Source organism: Benincasa hispida, chromosome 1, assembly GCF_009727055.1.
Source record: "Benincasa hispida cultivar B227 chromosome 1, ASM972705v1, whole genome shotgun sequence".
Classification (NCBI taxonomy): domain Eukaryota; kingdom Viridiplantae; phylum Streptophyta; class Magnoliopsida; order Cucurbitales; family Cucurbitaceae; genus Benincasa; species Benincasa hispida.
In genome coordinates, this window is record NC_052349.1 from 45,606,172 (window position 1) to 45,615,477 (window position 9,306).

Genomic DNA, 9,306 nt, shown 5'->3' on the forward strand with positions numbered 1-9,306 from the left:
ATTAGATTACAAACCAATTGTTCATTAAAGAATCAGTGGGACTTAAGAAATAAGATGTAATCTCGGGGTAAAATAACTTTTGACCCAACCATTATTACAAACAACTTGTGAAGGTTTGACTTATTGATTATAGTTATATCGAGTAGACAGAACTATATCTACAAAGGAGTGCAACTACGGGGCTTTCATGGAGTGATCTGGTAGTTAACGAATGTTGGTTAATTTGGGTTAAAGACTTTAGCCAGTTAATCTCGGATCATTAGAGTCCATGATCTTAGATCTCCTACTAGCTCACAAACAGATTAAACCTTAGAATAGTGTGATGAGAGAATTTGAGACGTTAAAATTCAAATTAAGGGAATTAGTAATTATATACGATATAATTACATGTTTAATTAACGAATTAAATGAAATTGGAGAATCGTATAATATTTAAATATGATTTAAATATTAAAATTACATGAGTGAGGATTCATGTTTGTGGAATTAGTGGTGTAAATAATTTAATTTAAATGATTAAATTGTTTAATTAATTATTTAAGTTAATTTTATTTAAATTAATTATTTGAATTAATTTTATTTAAAATTAGAATTTTGAATTTTTGAAAAATTCAAATATTAAATTCAATTTTAGTTTTAATTTAAATTTTCTGAATATTTAATTAATAAAAATTGAATTTAAAAATTAAAAATTTGGAAAAACCCAATTTAGTGAGTTTCTCAACCTTTTGACACTCACAATTCTATTTAAATCCACTCACTTGATGTGGATTTAGTGTCAATTTGTTGTGCAATTTGATTGCACTAATTAAATTGAATAAAACTCAGTTGATTTAGTTGAGAGAGAAGGACTTGCAAAAGAAAATTGTGATGAATTTTGTTGAAGAAGTGTTCTTCATTTTGAGGGGGGGGGGAAATGACTTCTCCTTCAAAATCCCTAAAATTCAAGCTCATTTTGAATCCCACAATTCAATTTAAGGTCCGAGAATAGTAAGAAAGATCAAGTGGTGATCTATTATACTTTTGGAGTCAAGAAAAGTAGAGGAGGTCTTCAAAGATATATCTTCAAACCCTATTTTAGTTTATGAACATGGTTTCTTAATTGCTAAAATTGATGAATTAGAGTGGTTAATGATTTTGTTTTCTTCCGCTAATTGCATGCTAACTTCAACAATACTGCTTGATGAGTCCTTAGTGGTTAAGGATGCAACTAATGGCTATAAAGATTTTTACTTGTCTTCAACCTGTGCTGAGGCCAATGCAGTTGTTGAGGGGATGAAAGTGGAATTTCAAATTGAGGTGGCTGATATTACGATTTTTTTATTATTATTATTGTGAGCGATCCTTATTTGGAGGTTCATCATTTCATTGACGAAATTTGGATGTTGGCTTCTTCGTTCCTTTCCTTCCACTTTCGTTTTATGCATCGGGATTGGAATCATACTACTCATGATCTCGCTCGAAAGATTTTTCTGTTGTCTCTCTCTTGACTCTCTAATTTTTCAAAATGGTTAGTTTCTAGTTATAACCATGGTGTACAGAACTTTGTTTCTCTTTCTGTCGGAGGTTGGCAATTCTTTAATCTAGTGTACTCTCTTTGTTAAAAAAAATTCTCATTACTCGCTACATTACCCATTTAGGGGGCGTTTGACGCACGATAAAATCAGAGAGTTGAGTTGAGTTGAGTTGAGTTGGTAATTATTATCTGGAGAGTTAAATTATTTGGAGAGTTACATTGTCTGTGTTTAGCGTGCAGAGTTGAGTTGAGTTAATAAGTATTATCTATGTTTGGATGCTGAGTTGAGTTGAGTTGGGGTATCTGGTATTGTTTTTATAAATGAAATTGATTGTTGTTTTTTTTTTTTTTGCTATTGTTGATTTTAATTTTCAACTATACACATATTTTTCTAACTTTTTTGAGATAAAAACAAAAAAACTTTCGATTCTTTTCCATTCTCGAAGCATAACAAATTCTCTACAAAATATTCATTGAACTTTTGTTTATGAAACAATGATAAGACGTTGTATGTAATATTTTTTAGATCTAAGAAAAAAATGAAATAGAAGAAGAATAATTAGATCTAAAAGAATAGCCATAGAAAGAAAATAAAAAAAGAGATTGGAAGAGTTGAGAAAGAAAAGAGAGAATAAAATCCATACGAGCCAAACAGAGAAAGAAGAGAGAAAATGAAAATGAACTAGACGGCGAAAGAAGAGAGAAGATGAGAAAAGGGGAGTAAATGTAAAGTGAGCATGAGAGAGAGAAACGACAAAGTAAGTGAGGGAGTTGGGAGAGGAATGAAAACACATGGAAAATGGGTGAGAGTGAGAGTGATAAAATGGTGGGTAATTAAACCGCCGTTTTATTTTTATTAGTGGTCATCGAAGTTGGGCACACGAAGGTGGTAGGCAGAGTATGTCGCCGAAGTTTCTTGTGCGAAGGTAGTCGTTAGAGTTGCTAGAGTTGTCGTCGGAGGTGGTTGGTGGAGTCCGAAGTTCTTTGTTGAAGTTGGTCGTGTGAATGTGGAAGTCAGAGTTTTCTTTACCAAGGTGGTTGTTGGAGTGTTGTTGGAGGTGGTTGCTGGTGCTCGAAGTTGGTCATCAAAGTTGGCCACCCAGAGTATGTCGTAGAAGTGTGGAAGCAGTAATCTGCAACGGAGACCGATGGGTGAAACCAGTAAAAACATTGGACGAGAAGAGAATTGGGAAGAGTTGGGTTGAGTTGGCAACATTTAAAATTGGTTATCAAATATTGAGTTGGTAAAAAATATCAATTCAACTCAACTCTCCTTAGTTGTCAAACACCCCTTAAAATATAGATAACTTGATAATATATTATATATATAAAAAAAAAAAAAAAAAAAAAAAAAGAACAAGAAAATTCAACTAGTAACAAGAGCAAGAATTTGGACCAAAGGTTGTAAAATTAAAAATTTAAAAAGGTAGGTCAAGTTTTTCATGGAGCTTTATGTAATGGGTCATGGTGCAGTCCAGTCTTCTCCCGGCAAAATTTCCAGTTGAACTGGAATTGCTTGCCGCTAACGAGAAACGACGAACAATATGAAAAGGGAAGCCGAGGAGAAACAATAAAGCTTCGAGAAATGATGAAATTATTAAGAATGGGAATTTCGAATCAGCGTTCAATGAAATTGTTGCTCCATTTGAAACTTTGTTGGCGCCGATACTCAACCAATTCCAATCTCGCCACTTGGTTCCACAAATACGTTGATAAATCCAATGTCCATTCATGGAACTCTGTCATCGCCGATTTGGCTCGCAGTGGCGATTCGGTTGAAGCCCTTCGAGCCTTTTCCTCTATGCGGAAGCTGGGCCTCACCCCCACTCGCTCCACTTTTCCCTGCGCCATCAAATCCTGTTCTGCTCTCTCCGATCTTCTTTCCGGCAGGATGTCTCACCAGCAAGCCCTTGTCTTCGGCTTCGAGACTGATCTCTTTGTCTCCTCCGCTCTTATCGACATGTACTCCAAATGTGGCCAGTTGAAGGATGCACGAGCACTGTTCGACGAAATTCCCCTTCGAAATGTGGTCTCTTGGACGTCAATGATTACTGGGTAATCTAGTAATTGATGCTCTGTCCAAAAGCTTATGTTGATAGATTAGAGTAAAGTTGAACTTCTATTCTGATTCTTAACACTATCCTCACTTGTAGAGTTCAGACTCAAAGACCTTGTATCATGTTAAACCATCAATGCACCTAAAAATTTGAGCTGATAAGTTGCTATATACGTAACTAACTTGAGAATTTAAATCTTGTTTCGTAACTATTTGGTTTTTGACAATTAAGTGTATCGAAGTTACTTCCACCTATGTGTTCCTATATTTTATTTTCTATTCTTCAAGGGTTCTTTGAAAACTAAAAATAGTTTTTAAAAACTTCTTTTTGTTTTTTGAATTTGGCAAAGAATTCAAATGTTTGCTAAGGCTTGCGGAAACATGAAAGCCCTTGTAAAGAAATCGTGAGAAAACAAGCACAACTTTCAAAAACCAAAAATCAATTGGTATCAAACGGGACTTAAGTTGGTAGTTATGTCATCATATCTTTTATTCATACTTTTAACTCTCAGTTTTCACCATTTGAGTTTGAAGACACGACCATCAATACATGTCTTCCTCCTACTTGCTAAGAGGTTATGATAAATTTAATATTTTGTTCATATTCTCAATCCTCTTCTCATTTTTGGGTTTGAATTAGCATAATACTCACCAAGTGAATATCAATTGGAGAGGAAATGATGTTCTAGTAGTTATAGCGGCTCACATAACCTTGTTAAATTCCCAAGAGTTATTTAAGTTGGTAGGTCTGAGAAAATTTTAATCTTGTATTCATACTCTTTGCAGGTATGTCCAAAATGAGCAAGCAGATAACGCATTGCTGCTTTTCAAGGACTTCCTGGAGGAGGAAACAGTGGTTGAAGATGGCAATGACGTGTCTCTTGATTCAGTTGTCATGGTTTCGGTTTTATCCGCCTGTTCTCAAGTATCAAGGAAGGGGATCACCGAAGGAATTCATGGCTTCGTGGTAAAGAAAGGCTTTGATGGGAGCGTTGGAGTTGGAAACACATTGATGGATGCGTATGCAAAATGTGGGCAGCCTTTGGTTTCTAGAAAGGTGTTTGATTGGATGGAAGAGAAAGATGAAATTTCTTGGAACTCAATGATTGCAGTGTATGCTCAAAGTGGGTTGTCTGGGGAGGCTTTGGAGGTTTTCCATGGAATGGTGAGGCATGTAGGTGTTCGTTACAATGCAGTTACACTATCGGCTGTTTTGTTGGCTTGCGCTCATGCTGGGGCATTGAGGGCTGGCAAGTGTATTCATGATCAGGTGATTATAATTCTCACCCATTGAACTTTTCGTTTAAATCTTATTTGTTTTATTAGTGGTCGGTAAAACCTTAAATTGTGCATAAAACCTTTTTTTTAATCCAACAATTGCAGGGATGGGTTGGTAATTAGTGTCTTTTCTAATGAGCTATGTGTTGGTGAGGCCATTTTAATTGATAGTAAGATACGTTTTTTTTTTCCCCATTTATTTAAGATTGTAAATAGATTGATTACGGGCAATAAGGACACGTATTTGGATTTTGGACCACCTTATAAAATTAATTAAAAACCAAATTAAAGTTGGTAAAATCTATCCCATTTAAACTGACCGGCTATTTCTCGCTCTTTTATTATTTAGAAAATTAAATCCACCGGTAAATATATTTCAAATTGATTAAACAAAATTGATTTGATTGGTCTAGTTGGCTTTTAATGTGATGCCACAGGTAGTGGGCAAGGTATTGTATTTCAAAACTGACTCCAAATTTTATTTACTAATAGATGGAGAATTAGCCACAAGAACTAAAATGGTATTTTGTGAAAAGTAATGGGACTAAAATAAAGTACAGGAGTTTAGGACCGAAGATATGAATTTCAGCCGTTTTTCATTATAAAATTTGTCTGTCAATGTTGCAACTCTTCGCATTACCTAAGAAATGACAATCTCTTATGCTTCGTCTTTTTTCTCCATTACTAACTGCTTTAAATGTCACAATCTCAGTACGAACAAATGATAATGTTTGGTCTGCTGATTCATGTAGGTAATAAAGATGAATTTGGAGGAAAACGTGTGTGTTGGTACATCCATAATTGACATGTATTGCAAATGTGGTAGAGTTGAAATGGCAAAGAAAACTTTTGATCGTATGAAGGAAAAGAATGTTAAGTCATGGACGGCCATGGTTGCTGGTTATGGCATGCATGGCTGTGCCAAAGAAGCTCTCGACATCTTCTACAAGATGGTTCGGGCTGGAGTGAAGCCAAATTACATCACTTTCGTATCCGTTCTTGCTGCATGCAGCCATGCTGGTTTGGTAGAAGAAGGCTGGCACTGGTTTAATGCCATGAGGCATAAATATGATATTGAGCCGGGTATAGAGCATTACGGTTGCATGGTTGATCTTTTTGGACGAGCAGGATGCCTCAATGAGGCTTACAATTTAATCAAGGGAATGAAGATGAGGCCGGATTTTGTAGTCTGGGGCTCTCTTCTTGGGGCTTGTAGAATCCACAAGAACGTGGACCTCGGCGAGATTGCCGCTCGAAAATTGTTTGAACTTGATCCAGATAATTGTGGGTACTATGTTTTACTTTCTAACCTCTATGCAGATGCTGGAAGATGGGCTGATGCCGAAAGAATGAGGATGCTAATGAAGAACCGTCAATTGGTTAAACCACCTGGCTTCAGTCTGGTTGAACTGAAAGGCAGAGTTCATGTTTTTCTGGTTGGAGATAACGAGCATCCTCAGCATGAGATGATATACAAGTATTTGGAGAAACTAACCTTGGAGATTCAAAAGATAGGCTATGTGCCAAACATGACCTCAGTTCTTCATGATGTTGATGAAGAGGAGAAAGAAATCATTTTAAGAGTTCACAGTGAGAAACTTGCTGTTGCCTTTGGAGTGATGAACTCTGCTCCTGGAACAACCATAAACATCATTAAAAATCTTAGGGTCTGCGGAGACTGCCATACCGTCATTAAGTTAATTTCTAAACTTGTTCATCGAGACTTTGTGGTCCGAGATTCAAAGAGATTTCATCATTTTAAGGATGGGGTATGTTCTTGCGGGGATTATTGGTGACACTTATTAAGGACTTGATTAAGTACTTTGAGTTGATTCGATTTAATCAGATTCTCTGCTGCGGGACGAAGCAAACGAGTGAGTGCTCTGGAAAGAGTCTAGTTATATTTGACTGGGTTTCCTATATGTTGATTTGATGGAAGATCAAAGCTGTCTTAGGCTTGCCTCCAAATTTTATCTTACTTGAAACTTTACATGCAGCTCAAAGCTACTCTACATATTGTTATCTGCTTAATCATATTGATCAATGTAATGAATGCACACAAGGACGAAGCATCTGAACTGTAACTGAGCCTGGGCTCGAATCTCGATCTTATTAAACATGACATATGCTCAAAAGAAATCAGAAAAGAGCCAGCTCCATCGACTAGCTCCTTCAACTTCAATCAAATTTCAATTTCAGATCACAGGATTGAGTGTGTTTTGATTGAATGTGGAATGATCTGTTGTTGAGCCACTGAAATTCAGGTCAAGAACAACCTCGCTTCAATAGTTTGTTTGAAATTGTTGCTGCCAGTCGTGATATTGGGGAGCGATATGGCTTCAACTTTTCTTTGGTGAATCTAAGAGAACTCTGGAGGGCACTCTTCTCACTCTTTAGGCATCGTATCTGTTGCTGAAGTTCTTTAATGGCTTCTCTCTTATCATTGTTTCTCCTAGTTAACTCCTCCTGATGCTGCAGATTTTCCTCCATGAGCATTGTCACTTGTGAGTTTAGTTCATTCCATCTACTCTCCCATCTATCAATAGCCACTGATGGATGCACTTCTTTGACCTGTCGTATTTCGAGCTCGTTCATCTTTATTTCAGTATTATCTATTTCATCATGACCCCTGATTCTTCCATACATTGTATGGTCACTTACAACAATTTTATCAGAATTCTGTGTACACAGCTTACTTGAGACAACCAATTCATCTCTTAGCTTTATCAGGAACTCGTTGCTGAAGATGTCATAGTTATATTTGAGGCTGCCAGTGCCACCAATTGCAGCAGATTTCGCATCTGGGCTTTTGAAATTGCATCGAAATATCTCGGCATCAGAAGACGAAGACGATGCGGAATAGAGAGTGTTCACAAATATGAACTTTAAACAGTCATATTTTTCGGCCAAGGATTGGTAAGATCTGTTGTACTCTTCAAGCATGTATTTGATTTCTAGGTTTCTGTTTCGGTAATGCCCATCCTCTTCCAAAAGTGTCACTATGGACTTCATTTTCTTGTCTATGTCTGATACAGTTGGATCTGGTTAATATTTCAATCAACAAAAGGTACTTCAGAGTTTAAATAACAACTTTAGTCCTATGGTTTCTTAGATTTTAAGTATTTGTGAAAATTAGATGCATTAGAATTTCATCCAGTTTATCCAATCTGTCTATTTTAAACTCAATTTAGCAGAGAAACAAGTTCATCCATTTGAATACCAGCTCATTCTATCTCAACGGCATCTAGGAAAAACACCTTTTCTCTCTTTTTCTAGTACAACTACATTAGTATGGAGATTTTGAACCTCCGACTTCAAGAAAAAGAGTATATATCAATTATTATCGAGCTATGCTACTCATGTTACATCTAAAAAAGCACATCTAGTAATAGTAGAGTCAATTTAAGGAAATTTAACCAAACCACAAAGTCTAAATTGAAACTTATGAAAGCCAAAACGATCCTATATGCTATCGACAGTCATTTAACCTACTTAAGTGAATGAGAGAGTGAGAGAGAGAGAGACCTGAATGAGTTGTGTGAAAGGTGGAGGAATGAAGAGGACTGTCAGAGCTGCTTGCATCTGTTAAACAAAGGAGTCTTTGTTTTTCCATGGCGATGTGTTTTTAATTGTTTATTTGTTCTGAATGTGAGCAGGGAACTGAACTCGGGAGTAAAAAAATAGAAGCAACCGAGAAGGCAGAGGGAAAGCTAAGAGGCAGCAGGTTTAGAATAATAGAAGGCTGAAAATGGAGGTAATGAATCTCCTCCATTTCCTTTAAAATGATTCATTTTTTGTACAAAATTAAGTGAGAAACTTATCGCTCCCAATATCAATTTTGATACGCTCCCTTTATTGCTTTGCAAGACAAGAAAAAATGTCCGTTGGTCTCTACGTCAGTTATTTTAGCTGAAATATGTTGCGTTCCTCCATTTTCTATTCTCTTTTATCTTTCTCTAACATAAATGTTTTGATTTTTTTTACTAGAATATGTGGGGGAGGAGAGGGGGATCATCGAACAGCTGAGCTCAAGTTCGATAGTAGAAGCTTTATGTGAATTAATTTATGTTCATTTTGGCACAGAAATTTTGATTTTATCCAACTCAACATTGATTTTGAATAACTTTGAACTTTTTTTTTTTTGGGTTAAATTACAATTTTAATTTTGGAACTTTTAAGGTTTTAAGGTTGTGTGTATTCTGCATCTCAGCTTTAAAAAATATCTATTAGGTAACTTTTAATTTTGTTGTAGGTTTTTAAACTTTTTAATAAATATATCTAATAGACTCCTCAACTTTCAATTTCGTTTCAAGTTCTTAAACTTAAACAAATATTTAATAGGTTCCTCAACTTTCAATTATGTCTAATGAGATTTTAAATTTTAAATTTTCTTTACTAAGTTCACGAACTTTTTAAAGAACACTTTGAATAAACTAAGAATCTATTAAACAATAAA

General features: G+C 35.6%; 2 protein-coding genes and 1 long non-coding RNA gene across 4 annotated transcripts; 2 read left to right on the plus strand and 1 right to left on the minus strand.

Annotated features, from left to right (window-relative positions):
* Positions 1-2,928: 2,928 nt before the first annotated feature.
* Positions 2,929-6,670, plus strand: LOC120070254 (pentatricopeptide repeat-containing protein At3g26782, mitochondrial). The gene is made up of 3 exons (XM_039022146.1): positions 2,929-3,571; positions 4,359-4,842; positions 5,603-6,670. The coding sequence occupies exons 1-3, from the start codon at positions 3,102-3,104 to the stop codon at positions 6,644-6,646; spliced, it is 1,998 nt and encodes a 665-aa protein (XP_038878074.1). The 5' UTR covers positions 2,929-3,101; the 3' UTR covers positions 6,647-6,670.
* A 408-nt stretch (positions 6,671-7,078) lies between these two features.
* On the minus strand, positions 7,079-8,511 carry LOC120070255. 2 transcript variants are annotated; one of them, XM_039022147.1, is made up of 2 exons: positions 8,376-8,511; positions 7,079-7,891 (listed from the first exon to the last, which is right to left on the minus strand). In XM_039022147.1, the coding sequence occupies exons 1-2, from the start codon at positions 8,461-8,463 to the stop codon at positions 7,116-7,118; spliced, it is 864 nt and encodes a 287-aa protein (XP_038878075.1). In that variant the 5' UTR covers positions 8,464-8,511; the 3' UTR covers positions 7,079-7,115. The 2 variants fall into 2 exon arrangements, with proteins under 2 accessions (XP_038878075.1, XP_038878076.1); XM_039022148.1 differs by having other exon boundaries at positions 7,079-7,876; positions 8,376-8,501.
* On the plus strand, positions 7,213-9,017 carry LOC120070256. Its single transcript, XR_005479823.1, has 4 exons — positions 7,213-7,354; positions 7,581-7,766; positions 8,507-8,604; positions 8,838-9,017. It is a non-coding gene; the product is annotated as an uncharacterized LOC120070256 (long non-coding RNA).
* The last annotated feature ends 289 nt before the right edge of the window (positions 9,018-9,306 follow it).

Coding starts and splice junctions, on each gene's coding strand:
- LOC120070255 (XM_039022147.1), bottom strand. CDS start 8,463: ATGGAAAAACAAAGACTCCTTTGTTTAACAGATGCAAGCAGCTCTGAC. Junction 7,892..8,375: donor CTTTCACACAACTCATTCAG/GTCTCTCTCTCT, acceptor AATATTAACCAG/ATCCAACTGTATCAGACATA.
- LOC120070254 (XM_039022146.1), top strand. CDS start 3,102: ATGATGAAATTATTAAGAATGGGAATTTCGAATCAGCGTTCAATGAAA. Junction 3,572..4,358: donor TGGACGTCAATGATTACTGG/GTAATCTAGTAA, acceptor TACTCTTTGCAG/GTATGTCCAAAATGAGCAAG. Junction 4,843..5,602: donor GCAAGTGTATTCATGATCAG/GTGATTATAATT, acceptor TGATTCATGTAG/GTAATAAAGATGAATTTGGA.